Below are 15112 nucleotides of genomic sequence, written 5' to 3'. Positions count from 1 at the left end.
CCCCCCCCCCCCCCCCCCCCCCCCCCCCCCCCCCCCCCCCCCCCCCCCCCCCCCCCCCCCCCCCCCCCCCCCCCCCCCCCCCCCCCCACCCCCAGGCCCAGCCCCCCACCCCTCCCCCACCCCCAGGCCCATCTCCATGGCAGCCACGCTGGCTGGCACAGAGACCCAGCTCTGTGCCTGCTGCCTCAGCACCCTCTGACCCACCTAACTAAAGGGCTGCCAGCACTTCCACTCAGTTTTCTTGTGTATTTTAATACGTGCCATGGCAACCATTGGCCAACCCGAGCTGCCTCCCTGGATGGTCCATGGGAACTTCCTGGTTCAAAAGCACATTTTTTTTTTTGCTTTTATCTCTGGTTTTAAAATGACCTGTTTATGAATTGCCCTGCGGGGTATGCCATTTTTCTCAGAAGCCCTGCCAATTTAAAGTGTGTGATTTTGCAGAATATGAGGAGTTTCAGGAAGGCGTATCTTGCACTTAGAGCAGCGACATCTCACGTGTGGAGAATACCCATTGCTGTTGGAAAAGTAGTACTGGATAACCTGGCACTTTGTTCTCCAGCGAAGACGGGCGAAATCAGGGGCAAAGGGCTCCAGAAATCCCCACAAGCTCTTTCTCGAGGGGTCCAGCCTCTAGCTCTCTGCAGCTCTGCTCTGCCAGGAACCTCCCAGGGGACCCTTCCTTTGCACTGATGCCTCCAAGTCTACAAGCCTGAGCCCGACCATGCTAGACCCACTGAGCTCGGGGACTTCCGGGGGCGCAGCTTAGGCATCTGTACTTCTAGAAAATAGCAGAGATGGTCCAAAGCACAGCTAAGAGTCCCCAATTTGGTGGCACAGAAAAATCACCTGGGAGCGTTTAAAACCCCCAATGCCCAAGCCACACCCAGACCAAATTACATCAGAATCTCTGGGGCCCGAACTCAGGAATCAGAATGTTTTAAGGTCCCAGGGGATTCCATGCGTAGTCAGCCAGCCAGACCACTGCTTTGAGGCCTTTTCTTTTCTTTTAAGTTTATTTATTTATTTTGAGATAGAGAGTGTGAGCAGGGGAGGGGCATAGAGGGAGAGAGAGGGAGTCCCAAGCAGGCTCTGACATGCGGCTCGAATTCACAAACCGTGAGATGGTAACCTGAGTGGAAATCAAGAGTTGGACACTTAACCAACTGAGGCACCCGGGCACCCTGGTTTTTTTTTTAAGAAAGCTCTCTTCTCTGTAGACCAAGGCTTCTGGAACTTCCATGTGTTTCTAAACCACCCAGGAATCGGGTTAAAATGCAGATCATGAGGGGCACCTGGGTGGCTCAGACGGTTAAGCGTCCAACTTCGGCTCAGGTCATGATCTCCTGGTTCATGGGTTTGAGCCCCCGTTGGGCTTGATTTCCACTCAGGTTACCATCTCACGGTTTGTGAGTTCGAGCTCTGTCAGCACAGAGCCTGGAGCCTGTTTCAGATTCTGTGTTTCCCTCTCTCTCTCTACCCGTCCCTTGTTCACACTCTGTCTCTCTCTGTCTCAAAAATAAACATTAAAAAAATTTTATAAAATAATAAAACAAAAGAAAATGCAGATCCTGATTTGGCAAGGCCGGGGCAGGGTCTGTGAGTCTGTACGCTGCCAAGTTGGCCCGCAGACTGCGCTGTGAGTAGCCAGGCTGTAATGAAATGACTTTCCATTGATTTAACAACGACTGAGTACAGATACTGCAGTGAGCAGGGCATTCGCTGGTCCTGCGGGGCCACGGCAGTAATGGTATTGGGCAGAAGTGGGCACAGTGGGCTTTGTGATTAAATACAGAAGAAATGTTTGGGGCACCTGGGTGGCTCAGTGGGTTAAGCGTCCGATTTTGCCTCAGGTCATGATCTCTCCATTCATGGGTTCGAGCCCTACATTGGGCTCTGTGCTGACATCTCAGACCCTGGGGCCTCCTTTGGATTCTGTGTCTCCCACTCTCTCTGCCCCTCCCCTGCTCGGGCTCTGTCTCTCAAAAATAAATAAACGTTAAAAACAAAACAAACAAATGTTTGTGTTACTTGCTGGGTCAGCCATGGGGTTGTGTTGACAAGAGACCTGACTGCCTGGTGCTAAGAGATGAGCAATTGTCAACTTCCGCCCTTCCTATCATCAGCAGAAAGCTGGCCTATCAGCTTTCTGGAGTCTGTTTTAACAGGTGTTATGGAAGGGTGAGGGGAGAGGTTTCCATTTTATTATGCAAATGAATTTAAATCTCAGGTTGCTCTATCCGAGATATGAAAACTACAGTACAAGAAGGGTTAGATTATCCGCTGATATTTTCCTATGCTAAAAAAAAAATTATCGGAGATCTATGTGTCCTGCCTACCAGTGGATGGCCACGCACACTTCCAGCTGCCATATAGTGTGTCATTACGGCACCACCTGCCTAGCTCCTGGGCAGAACTCAGACACGCATGAAATTTCCTAACACGGCACAGGAGCCCACACGGGTGATAAATTTCAACAGACGATCGTGAATACACTCATACACAAGTAAAACTGAGAATATCTGAATCCGCTCACTAGACGGTATCAATATCAATATCTTACTTGTGATATTATGCTACAGTTTTATAAAATGTTACCATCGGAGGGATCTAGGCAAAGGGCACAAAGAACCTTCTCCCACAGTGTGTGCATGTACAATGACCTCAATGGCGATTTCAGTTGAAGAAGGTATAGGGGCACCTGGGTGGCTCAATGGGTTAAGCACCCAATGTTGGCACAGGTCATGAACTCACAGTTTGTGGATTTGAGCCCCGCATCGAGCTCTGTGCTGACAGCTCAGAGCGGGTTACAGATCCTCTACCCTCCTTTCTCTCTCTGCCTCCCCCTCGCTCACAGACTTGCTCACTCTCTCTCTCAAAAATAAATAAATACTTTTTAAAAAGGTATAAAATCACTTACAGCCAGCCCTCGATATACTTTTAATATAGGGGAAAAGAACGTATGTATTAAGAATTAAATAATAGGGGCACCTGGCTGGTTCAGTTGGTAGAACATGTGACTCTTAATCTTGGGGTTGTGAGTTCGAGTCCCACACTGGATGCAGAGATTACTTAAAAACAAAATCTTTTTTTTTTAAAAAGGTAAATAATAAAATTAAAAAAAATAATAATAAAATAAAAAATAATACTCACTAAATGCTAACAGCATAATAGGTACTGTGATGAGCATTTTACATGCAAGACTTTAATCTTCATAACACTCTATGAGGCATTATCATTATTATTCCTATTATTATTTCTGCTTTCAGTTTTAGATGAGGAAACTGGGGCCGGGAGAGCTTCAGTAGTTTTTCCCAAGGTCACGGAGTCTGAAAGCAGTAGCACAGGATCCAAACCCAGGTCCAGAGCCCACTAGACTACACAGAGGACGCTAACAAGAATGCTCTCTTTCTCTGGAAGAAGTCATAGTTAGGGATGAGGACTGTGCTTTGGGGCGGGGTGGGAGGCAACTTGAAGCACTTTGCAGGATCTTGGCCTTGAACGATGAGAGGAGCTGGGCTGGAAACAGGCCAAGTGAGGCTACTTCCAGGCAAGAAACCAGAAGAAACCCTACATGTCTCAGAGAATGTTTTATATTCCAGATGAAGAAACCACTGTGTTTGTCTGCTTCACCACACAGAAGTGGATGGGAACAATGTGGCAGAGAGTCTTGAATGCTGGGGGGATAAGGTACGGTCTCCCCGGATCTAATCAACAATCTCTAAAAGCTAACAAGGCACTGATGAGGCCAAGGTGATATGTGAATCTCCAGCGTCCACAAGGGAACCCAAGTGCAGGGTTTCCAGTACAAAGTAATGCATTCCCAGAGCCCAAAGAGCAATGGGAAGCGGTTTGGCAGTAGAAAATTGGTATGTGAAGGGAACCAAAGAATGCACTTACAACACCAAAGGCCATGACGTGGTTGAGACCAATAATCATTATGGAATTAATGGAATGAAATCTAGTCCCGTATGGCTGCTTATTCTCTCGGCTATTGAGTGTCTACGGTGTGGCCGGCACTATTCCCAGGACTTGGAGAGAGAAGTGAACAAAACACAGCGACCAAACTCCCTGCCACAAAGGAGCTCACCCCCTGGTGTGCTTAGGGCTGGTTCCTGATCAGGAAGATTGTGAACTCTCAAAACCTAAGACGACACTTTCATACTGTAGTCTCGAGATCCCATGACCCCAAAGAGAAATGCAAATCTGTCTAGCGTGAAGCTGGGTGGCGATGCAGAAGGACAGACATAGCACTTCTGGTTTAAGAGTCAGGGCGATCTTCCCGCAGGATGGCTACAAGGAAACTTAAGACGGGCAGGTCGTCAGGACTTGCCTCTGAGCTGGATCATAAAAGCAAAAGCAAAACCAAGGTGAAGGATGGGTGGTGTGACCCTTGAAGACGATTCAAGTTAGCCCAGGGTCCCCTCTCTGCTTTCCACTCCCAAAGTGGGATTAACTCCAGAATCTTCCCTAACTGTAGAGAAAATGGGGGCTTTCCAATCCAAGCCTGGGTAGAAACTATTTCAAGACAAAGCGGAACAAGATGGCCTTGCACTGTAAAAGCAGGAAAGGAAGGCAGGAAGTAAGTCCACGTGTTTGGGCAGGAGATTTTCTACAATACAGCCTCATTCTTAGAATGCAGCGGGGTTAGAGGTCTGGGATTTTCCTCAGAATGCTAAAAGCAGTACACAGACGAAGACAGACTCCTAAATAATAAGTTGACGATCACTATTCCTACAAAAAAAAAAAAAAAGACACCTCAAGGTAAATGAATCAGACAAGAGTCAAGAGTGGGCAGATTTATTAATACTAAACCCAACCAAGAATTTTTAACATTTCAAATTGTAAGCTCCCACAAGCCTCAGGTGTCTGAGAATACATATTCAAAATGCCTTTTTGTCTTAGTTATAGAAAAATTCACCAATTGGTTTAGCAATATTTTAAAAAGTTTGATTTAGCTCCTAGTGACCTTCTCATGTTTTTGTGTCAAATGTACAATGATATACAGGCCTTTGCTGTAAATGTGGCTATATTGTATTTGCATAGAAGAAACACAAGCATCTTCTACAGTGAGATAGTCACTTTTTGCATGGGCCAAAGAATGGGCCCCCATTAAGCCACGGTCACTGTAGTATGGCCCCACTTTTTGTTACAGGAAAATAAATGCCCCAGATACAGAGGTACTATTTCTTTCTCTTTTAATGTTTAGCTATGTATTTATTTTAATATTTATTTATTTTTGAGAGAGAGACAGAGAGACAGAGACAGAACATGAGTCGGGGAGGGGAAGAGAGCGAGGGAGACACAGAATCCGAAGCAGGCTCCAGGCTCTGAGCTGTCAGCACAGAGCCTGACACAGGGCTCAAACCCATGACTGTGAGATCATGACCTGAGCCAAAGTTGGGCACTTAACCGACTGAGTCACCTAGGTGTCCTTATTCATTTATTTTTAAGAGTGAGAGAGAGAGAGTGGAGAAGGGGCAGAGAGAGGTGGAGAGAATCCCAAGCAGGCTCCGCACTGTCAGTGCAGAGCCCCATGTGGGACTCAGTCCCTTGAACTGTGAGATCATGACCTGAGCTGAAGTCAGAGTCTTAACCGACTGAGCCCCCCAGGCACCCGGGTCCTATTTCCCACTCTCTGGCTGCATAGAACTCCTCTTGGATACACAGCTGCCATTCACGTGTCTGGCTGCCCGTGAGCGAGGGGCTGGCTCTGCCAGTGCACACAGCTGAGTGACCACAGCCCTGCCACCCGCACAAGGCAAGCTTTCTAAAAAGTCATGTGTAGGGGTCTGAGGTCATGGCTTTAGTCATGCCACAAACGCAGAACGCACCTGGGACTTCAAGCCGACAGGAGAGGTGAGTGCACGGGAGTGGATAAACAAGGGTCCCACAAGAACTTTGGTGGCAACAAGACTGTGCAAGAGACCGTCGACTGTGGTCCCAGAGGTGGAGACTGTTCTATTTAGCTGCTTTGACCTTGCTGTCACCAAGACTCCCAGTCTCAGGATTCAGTTAGGGGTGCAAGCCAAGGATGAGAAAGGGGGCTCCTTCCTTAGGTTCCCCTCACTGTTGGCAGGTGAGGAAGCTAGAAAGTGCCTTCCCCAGTGGGGGATTCTAAAATCAACATTGTCACTTGCTTCTTCCTCTCCTCCTGCTCCTCTGTGGCCACTTTACCCCCTCACTGTCTCATTTCAAAACGAAATATTCCTTTGGAGTATGTCTGATCTATAAAAACAATATTCAGTTCCTAAACTCTGAGGTTGGGGGGAGGGAGAACACAGTAAAAGAGTATCGTAAAAATAATCGATCAATAACTTTTCTTAGGTAGTTATTTACAAAAATCAAATCTTGGCCACAGTACAGCATCAGTTCAAAGCCCATTTGGAACCCTTTCAAATTAAAAATACAATAAATTCTTATATCGAGCACAATGTCTTTTGTGCATTAATTATCCCCATGAATTTAATTCTCTTTCTAATATACGCCCCAATCCTGTCAGCATTTTCTTAGCCTCTTTTGTATTTGTGATCTAAGAATAACAAAACAAACATTCATTCAAAAATAAACTTCGATTTTTGGGCACAGAAAACCAACTTGGTCTACTTACCTCCACACTACTAAGTCATTTCTAAAAACCATTTAGACCACCAAAATCTCTCATTTTACTATGAATTCTGATTCCAACTAGAACTTACCGTTTTTGAAGTGCCCCTAAAAACTGACTCAAGCAAGTTTTTTTTCCTTTTAAGTCTACACCCAAAATATTTGCTTGCAGAACTTTCGGAATAGAGACACTGCCTGGGAAAACACATGCAGTAGACAAAATATCAAATTTCTTTTTCCAGCTGTCCAGAATCCCATTAGTGCCTCTCACTCCGATCTGTCTTTTGCTATAATTAGGACGGCGTAGGGTTTATTTGGGCCTTTTTTCAAAACCAGATTTCCTTCTTACGAGTACCAGCTGTCATTCACGACTACGCTAATGGCCCTGGAAGACTTGTTCGGATTTCCATCGTGGTCCTGTGATCATGAAGATGAAATGAAGACACACACACACACACACACACACTCACACACACACACACAGAGAGAGAGAGAGAGAGAGAGAGAGAGAGAGAGAGAGCTTTCGTCTAGTTATTTTTAAAAAGAGGAGTCTTACCTGAGGATGAGTACTGCAGTCAGGAACCCTGCTTATTTCAAATAGGTGATTGGCCAACACGCCTTCTTCCTCAAGGTTCGAGCTCCCTCCTTGGGGGGCTGAGCCCCGGGGAATCTGCAGGGGTTTTGCCTCTCGCTCCGCTTGGGGTGGAAGAGCACATTCTCCTGCCCAGAACTGGAAATTCCAATCAACAGCTCCTGCTTTGGCATGAAGACCATCTCTTTTATCACTCTGGGTTAATGGGTGCTTAGCGGGCTCTTTGGGACAGAGGAGACTAAGGGCGCGTTCTGTTGTGCTTTCTTCCAAGGTGGGGCTCGGCTTCTTGGGGTTTCCTTTAGTTCCTGGCCACCTCACCCGGACAGGTGTCTCGCGGCCCCTGTTGCTCAGTGAAGCCCCGTCCCCTGCTTTCTTCTCGGCCGCAGTCTCCAGCCACTGGTCCACCCCTGACTCTCTCAACGCACCAGACAAGTGCTTCATCGCGGTCTCTGTCGCTGCTTTATCCATGTTTAGCAGATTGTCACTGGTGAATTCCTCTCCTGCCTGGTGGCTGTCTCTGGTTTCTCTTTGAATTCCTGGATAATCATTTTCAGCAGCCTCCGAAGCACTGGGTAGTTTATCTCTCGCCTGGTCTGTCACTGCAGCCGTGACATCCCGACGAGGCCCCAAAGTCAGAATCATCCCCGTTTGCAGGGATGAGGGACTGTGGGTGGAGGCTTGGCTGCTCCTCACCCCTACTTCTTGGGGTTGTGAGTGATCACCACAGAAGCCAGTGGTGGCCTCCATAGGCCCCGCGTCATCTGACATCCGAAGCCCATAACCCGTTTCACTGAGGAAATGCTCACACCCACCCAGGCAACACGAACTGAATTCCATCTCTTCGTCATTCCTTTCTAATAAAAAAACCTGCCCAGTCCCCTGCAGGTTCCTTTGCCAAACTGCATTAGAGTAATCCGTCATAACGTCGGAACATTCCAGATACTCTAGGTCATCATCTGAAAACTCCTCGGTGCAGGTTAGGGTTATCTCTGGGCAAAGTTCATAGTCACTGTCAGAGTCTTCGCTGGACACCTGTGGGCTGACATGCTGGTTGGTCGTGGCCCTGTCACCTGGGCAAACGGATGTGGCGCCCTCCGACAGCGGCAGGCTGAAGCTAATGTATTTCTGCACTCTGGGGTTCGGATGGCCGGAGTTTAAGACGTCCTCATTAGGGCCTTTGCTGTTTAAGGCACCATCGATTGGCCTTGACCCTTTGCAATGCACTGTCCTGTGGCAACACACAGGTTTTTTGTCAGGAGTATTACTTGATGTAGAAGAAAGCCACCCATCTGCAACTTCCTCTGTGCTGTCGGGATCTTCCATGAGCCTTGCTCCTTTAACATCCAAGGGATTTTCAGAACTGGCTGCCTCAGTGTCATTATTGGCCAACAACTGGGGTGAGCTGAATCCGGAGGAGGGGAGGTCAGCAGAGACGGGACAACCTGAGGAGTCACTTTCTTCACCCCCACGAGGATGTGCATTCTCATCAGGTTGGTGTGTTTTGCCTTGCATGCTTGACTCTCGTGCATGTTTCCAACCTGTGTCCCCGCCATCTTTTGGGCCAGGAGAGGACTGTGGGTTCTCTGCTGAGCACTTGACTTCAATGGAGGCAGAACAGCAGATCATTCCAGAGCAGTTTTTAGCAGAGATTTGATAAACGGCAGCGTCACCTGGGGTACAGCTAGGATGAAGAGAACACACCTGGTAAGGTGGCCGTGTTTGGATGGGCATGCCAGCATTCCTCGCATTGTGGCACAGAAAATGACCGTGTTTCTGCCGCAACTCAAGGGGATCTGGAATCTCCCTGCAAGGGCGCAGGTGGTCGGAGACCACCAGCTTCTGAGTCCCTGCCGCCCTTGAGCTGAGAAGCCAGGAAGCTCAGCACAGTTCCCTTAAAACTTGCCCCAATCTTACCCCAACTTGAAAAATGCGGAGAATTATGCAGACAAATGGGGAAACATCTTGTATTCTACTTTCTCCTTCTCTGCTTTTCTTTTAAGTTCTTTCTATGCTATGGGAATTTGAAAAAGCATTATTTTCCAGAGTGAGACATTGTCCACAAGTAACAGAACTATTCGACCTCAGGCAGTGGGACGGCATAAGCAGTAACTGTTTTTAAGACCAGGCTGAGAAGGTGTGGTTCTTGCCAGGAGGCAATAATGGCCCCATACTGGGGTTATGTTTTGGGAGAACGGTACCTGTGAACCCCTCTGGCCAGAAACCCATGCCCACCTGCCATCCTGACTTACACGGACCAAGCCAGGTGCTTGACTTTGGCCCAGCAGGGAAAAGAACTGACTCCTGGATCCAGTGGAGCCAGCCCTCCAGGAGGGATGGGGCTCCTGTGTCCCCTCCCTTTACTGCCTGGAGCTCCTCAGAACCTTGGACCTAACAGGCTTTGCTGCCCTCTCCCACTAGGCCTTTCTCCAGGTTCTGTGTCCCTGTAAAAGCTTGTTACGCTGGCTTCCTAATTTGCACTCCCTGATCTCAGTGTAGTTGTAACATTGTTGGCCTTACTGCATTCTCCGGCACAGAAGTAAATGAGCATTTTCACAAGGCAAAGCTGTGGGTTGGCTCAGAATTAGAATTGATGTTTAGATCCTTCTTGCCTGATCTGTGTACAATGCACACACACATCTAACCCAAAAGGGCCAGTGTTAGACACTGCTGGCATATAGGCTTTCTTATTCTCTTTCGTCTCACTGAAGGCACCCCTCTGGCTCCCTAAGCTCATATGTGCTCTTACGCCCTCAATAGTTGAGTGTGCTCACATATGCCTCATTTTCAAAAATGATACCCTAACTCCAATTTTGTTAGTGTCTTGGCTTTTTTGTAATCTGGTTCCCAAGTAGAAGCCACTCAGGTGTGTTTGAGGGTGCCCAACCTGGACCCATGGCTGATAATCAGATTTGCCTTGGCCTACTCCATGGGGAGACTGAAATTTAGGGTCACTTTCTAAAGGCAATGACACCTGCTGCTCCTACTTCACAAGGTCTTTCTGAGGTTCAAATGAGAAAATCCATGTGAAGGGGCTTTGTAAAGCAGAAACTTTATGCTATGGATGTGTTATGAGAATGTAGAAACTCTGGGGCCCTTGGGAAGCTCAGTCGGCTAAGTGTCCAACTCTTGATTTCAGCTCAGGTCATGATCTCATAGGTTCCTGGGTTTGGGCTCCAGGCTAACAGTGAGGAACTTGCTTAGGATTCTCTCTCTCTTCTCTCTCTGGCCCTTTCTTTCTCCCTCTCTCTCTCAAATAAATAAACTTAAAAAAGAATATAAAGGGGTGACTGAGTGGCTCAGTCAGTTGAGCATCCAACTTTGGCTCAGGTCATGATCTCACTCATGGGTTCAAGCCCCGCATCAGGCTCTGTGCTTACAGCTTCAGATTCTGTGTCTCCCTCCCACCTTGCCCCTCCCCTGCTCATGCTCTGTCTATCCCTCTCAACATAAATAAACATTTTAAAAAATTTTTTTAAAGAATATAAAGGTGCTAAAATGATAATTATGTGATGTGATAGAGGTATGAGCTAATGCTATGGTGGTGGTTGTATTATAATATAAATGCATCAAATCAATATGCAGTACACCTGAAAACATACACAGCGTTGTATGTCAAATATAACTCAGTTTTTAAAAAAAGGATGTGAAAGTGCTAAAGCCAGATTTCCTCTGGTTCTCAAGAACTGTGCAGAAGAATCACCAGCAAACTCTATTTAAAATTCTTGAATCACAATCTGTGGGTAAAAGTCCTGAGAATCTGCGTTTAAAGATCACAAATACAGGGGCACATGGGTGGCTCAGTCAGCTGAGCGTCCAACTTCGGCTCAGGTCATGATCTCATGGCTTTCGAGTTCGAGCCCTGTGTTGGGCTCTGTGCTGACGGCTCGGAGCCTGGAGCCTGCTTCAGATTCTGTGTCTCCCTCTCTCTCTGTCCCTCCCCTGCTCACTCCTGCTCACAGAAACTCTCTCTCTTAAAGTAAATACACATTAAAAAAATTTTTTTAAAGATCTCAAATACATTCTGCTACAAATTGCCCCTGGCCTGCCCTTGGAGACATCCTCATCCTCATCCTCATTAGTTCTGCTTGTGTCTCTTCATTTGAGCTGAATTAAGGCTCAACAAAGAGAAAGGGGCTTTGTGTGAGCTTCGCATGGCCCACACCACTGCCCACATGCCTCTTTTCCAGTAGTTCTGGGAGACCTGGCCTCGGCTAGGAACTTACAAAGAGCATAAACCAGTACCATGGGCCACTCAAAAATCCTAAGTAATTGGGTTGATTTCCTGATTTATCCAGTCCAGGATCCCTATGCCAGAGAAACTACCTGCCCTGAAAGTACCAGGACTTGTGTGGCAAAAACAGAAAGGAAGAAAAGAAACTAAGGTGGAGAAGTAATAGGACCAGGTAAGAAAGCAGTAAAGAAGGGGCACCTGGGTGGCTCAGTCAGTTAAGCGTCCACTCTTGATTTCAATTCAGGTCATGATCTCCAGGTTCGTGAGATCTAGCACCCTGTAGGGCTCTATGTTGTCATGGAGACTGCTTGGGATTCTCTCTCTCTCCCTCTCTCTGCCTCTCCCCCACCAAAATAAATAATAAACATTAAATAAAAAAAGAACCTACTGGGGGGAAACACTCCAAATTGCTGCAAGGACCTGGTGGGTCACTTCTGTGCTAAGTTGTGCGGCGGAGCCTGGAAGAGCAAGAGGACTTCCGAGAGGGGACGTCAGTGACAGCAGCTGGAAGGGTGTGAGTGGGGTTGGGCTTTAGAATCTTTGCAAGACGCTGGCAGAGTGACCTGTGTGCCCCGCAGTGATTTGACAGGAATGCAAAAGCATCCCGGAAGAAATTCCCTGAACAATTAATTGCCTTCCCTTCCTGCCTGTCTTTCCTTTTGGCTGAAGGAAGCAGCAACATTCCTCCCACTTGTTGTGAAAGTTTTGTTGGACTACTCAACGTTCTTTCTAAATTAATCATTTCCATAAGAAGGAAAATGAGTTACGTGTGACCTCAAGTGGATGGGCTTCCTCTGGGCTTGAACCCGGGGGATTGGTCTAGATCAGAGGTTCTTAAATATTTTGGCAGCAGGATCCCTTTGCCCTCTCAAAAAACAATTGAGGACTGCCAAGAATGCTTGCTTATGGGGGTTCTGTATCTATCACTATTTACCATATTAAAATTAAAACTCAGAAACATTGAAAACATTTACTCATTTAAAAATAACAAAAATAGGGGCGCCTGGGGGGCTCAGTTGATTGAGCATCTGACTCTTGATTTCAGCTCAGGTGATGATCTCAGGCTCACAGGATTGGGCCCCGCATCAGGCTGTGCGGAGTGTGGAGCCTGCTTGGGATTCTCTCCCTCTCTCTCTCTCTCTCTCTCTCTCTGCCTCTGCCCTTCTCCCCTACTTGCACCCTCTCTGTCTCTAAAATAAAATTTTTAAAAAATAACAAAAATAAACTCATAATATGTTAGTATAAATAACATATTTATGAAAATAGCCATATTTCTCCAAAACAAAGTAAAATTTCATAAGAGTGATGTTGCTTTACATTTTTTCACACGTCTAAAATCTGGGTTAATAAATGACAGCTGGTCTTCATTTTTTCTGCTTCTACATTCATTGGCTATAATACATTGTTTTGGTTGAAATATATGAAGAAAATCTGGCCTCATACAGACATATATTGGAGAAGGAAGGAGTATTTTAATAGTCTTTCCATATGATTGCAGATAATCTTTCTTGATGCTATATAAAGAAGTGGTTGCAATGTGGAATCTGAAAACTTTGCATAAAATCCAATGGTTTACATTGTGTTTCACATGCATTTTTACCCATACAGGATTTTGTAATGTCATGTATTGCTCATTTGGAAGAACTTTGTTCATGAGATCTTCAAATATCAACACATTTCAGTATAAAGTACTTTTATAAATCACATTCAGTTACATTACAAGCCATCTTTCCAAAATAGTTGGGAAGTGTTGGGAAAACAGATTTGTGATGGAGAACATAAGTTTTTGAAATTTCTAGTTAGGGAAATAACATAAATATTAATTTATCATAATGACGTAAGTCAATTCTGTGGTAAGTTGCTTGGTACCCCTGGAAGGGTGGTGTACATCAGTAAAATGACAGAGTAGACACTCTGAAAACTTTCTCCTAAAACACTGGCAGAATTTGTCCGAATCAACTTTTTCAGAATTCTGAAAATTAACCAAAGATCATTTATTCAAGAAAAATGACTGAATCTCATTAAGAACAGCAAATTTTCTGATGTTTCAACTTTCCCTTGTCCTACCCCTCATCCCAACCTCAACAGTAGTCCTGTAAGCCAGTGTTCAATATCATGGCAAAAATCAGCAGTCTAGCAGCCACTGGAAGGGGTAGAATAGAGTTGGATCAATTCCAAAGCCCCATTCCCAGGGAACTGCCATCATCTGACCTGTCTGAAGGTTCCCTGAAAGGTCACACTCACAAGACTGTCTTTATGTGATCTGACCCACACTTTAGTATGAACAACATTTTTCCTGAGACATTTGTCAGAAAAAAATTCAGAGGCAGTGATTTACCATTGTGGCTGCCTGAGGCACTGGTAACAGGTGAAACAAACAATAGGCTAACCAAAAAGATTAAAAGGGAAAGCTAGGGAATGAGATATCCATAGGGGGCATTGAAAAGTTCCAAGATGGAGTGCCTGGCTTGTTCAGTCAGTAGAGCATGTGACTCTTGATCTTTGGGTCATGAGTTCAAGCCCCACATTCAGCATGGAGCCTATGAAAGAAAGAAAGAAATAAAGGAAGGGAGGAAGGAAGGAAGGAAGAAAGGAAGGAAGGAAGGGAGGAAGGAAGGAAGGAAGGAAGGAAGGAAGGAAGAGCTCAACATGTTCCTGGGAATATAGAAGGCCATGCACATGTATAAGGCTGTCAGCATGGCCAGAAGACATTAAGCTCTCAGCTCTAACTGACCTGAAGGCTCTGTGCCAGCAGGAACTGAAGGCTAAGACAGAGTTGTCCACTGCCTGGTTGAGTGTTGAAGGCATGCCCCAATGTGTGCACAGAAACCCTCGACAAACACTGGGAGACCTACTGGTTCCAGGGATCTAAGAAAATCTCTGTTCCATCATTAGTCGACCACTAAGCTAACTCACCAGAGACTTCAATAGCCACAAACAACAAAGAATAGTTATTGTTAAGGAATTAGTTTGGAAAAGTCACTAAACAAACAACCAACCGGTGCTGGGGAAGGGAAAGAATCTGCTTTCCAGAGTTGCCATATTATATTGTTTGAAATGTCCAGTTTTCACACAACAATTACTAGACATGCAAAGAAAGACTAAAGCATGGTCTGTACATGGTGGTGAAGGTGCGGGGGCAGTACGAGCAGTCAACAGAAACTGCCCCTAGACTTGCTAGAGAAAGACTTTAAATCAGCCATTTTAAGTATGTTCAAAGAACTAACAGAAACTGTCTAAAGAACTAAAGGAAAGTACGAGAGCAATGTCTCAATAAAGACACAGAGATTATAAATGAGACCCACATAGAAATTTTAAAGTTGAAAATTTTTGACATGAAAAATTCACTAGAGAGCTCAAGTGCTAATATGAGCAGACAGAATAAAGAGTCAATAAATAAATTTGAAGGTGATTGGGATTATCCAGTCTTCAGAACAGAAAGAAAAAAGAATGGAGGAAAGTGGGCAGAATCTCAGAGACCTGGGGATACCACCAAGCTCACAACATATGCATGAAGGGAATCCCAGAAAGAGAGGAAAAGAGGCAGAAAGAATATCTGAAGAAAATGCGAGTACTTAGTTCAGAGGAGGGACTGCAATGATAGCTTAAAACCTTGGATTTTTTTTTAATTGAGGTGTAACGACATACAACATTACATTAGCTTCGGGTGTACAACATAATGA

At 45.8% G+C, this 15112-nt stretch overlaps 1 protein-coding gene across 1 annotated transcript in view; it reads right to left on the bottom strand.

The window, feature by feature from the left end:
• Positions 1-15112, bottom strand: part of ALPK2 (alpha kinase 2) — a 117759-nt gene that overhangs the window by 65455 nt on the left and 37192 nt on the right. The window contains exon 5 of the mRNA XM_029921751.1: positions 7163-8879. Within this exon, the coding sequence (XP_029777611.1) occupies positions 7163-8879 (1717 nt within the window). The remainder of the gene's footprint in view (positions 1-7162; positions 8880-15112) is intronic.

This window comes from Suricata suricatta, chromosome 14, assembly GCF_006229205.1.
Source record: "Suricata suricatta isolate VVHF042 chromosome 14, meerkat_22Aug2017_6uvM2_HiC, whole genome shotgun sequence".
Taxonomy (NCBI): domain Eukaryota; kingdom Metazoa; phylum Chordata; class Mammalia; order Carnivora; family Herpestidae; genus Suricata; species Suricata suricatta.
The sequence above is the reverse complement of the archived record's forward strand: the minus strand, read 5'-3'. Positions and strand labels throughout refer to the sequence as shown.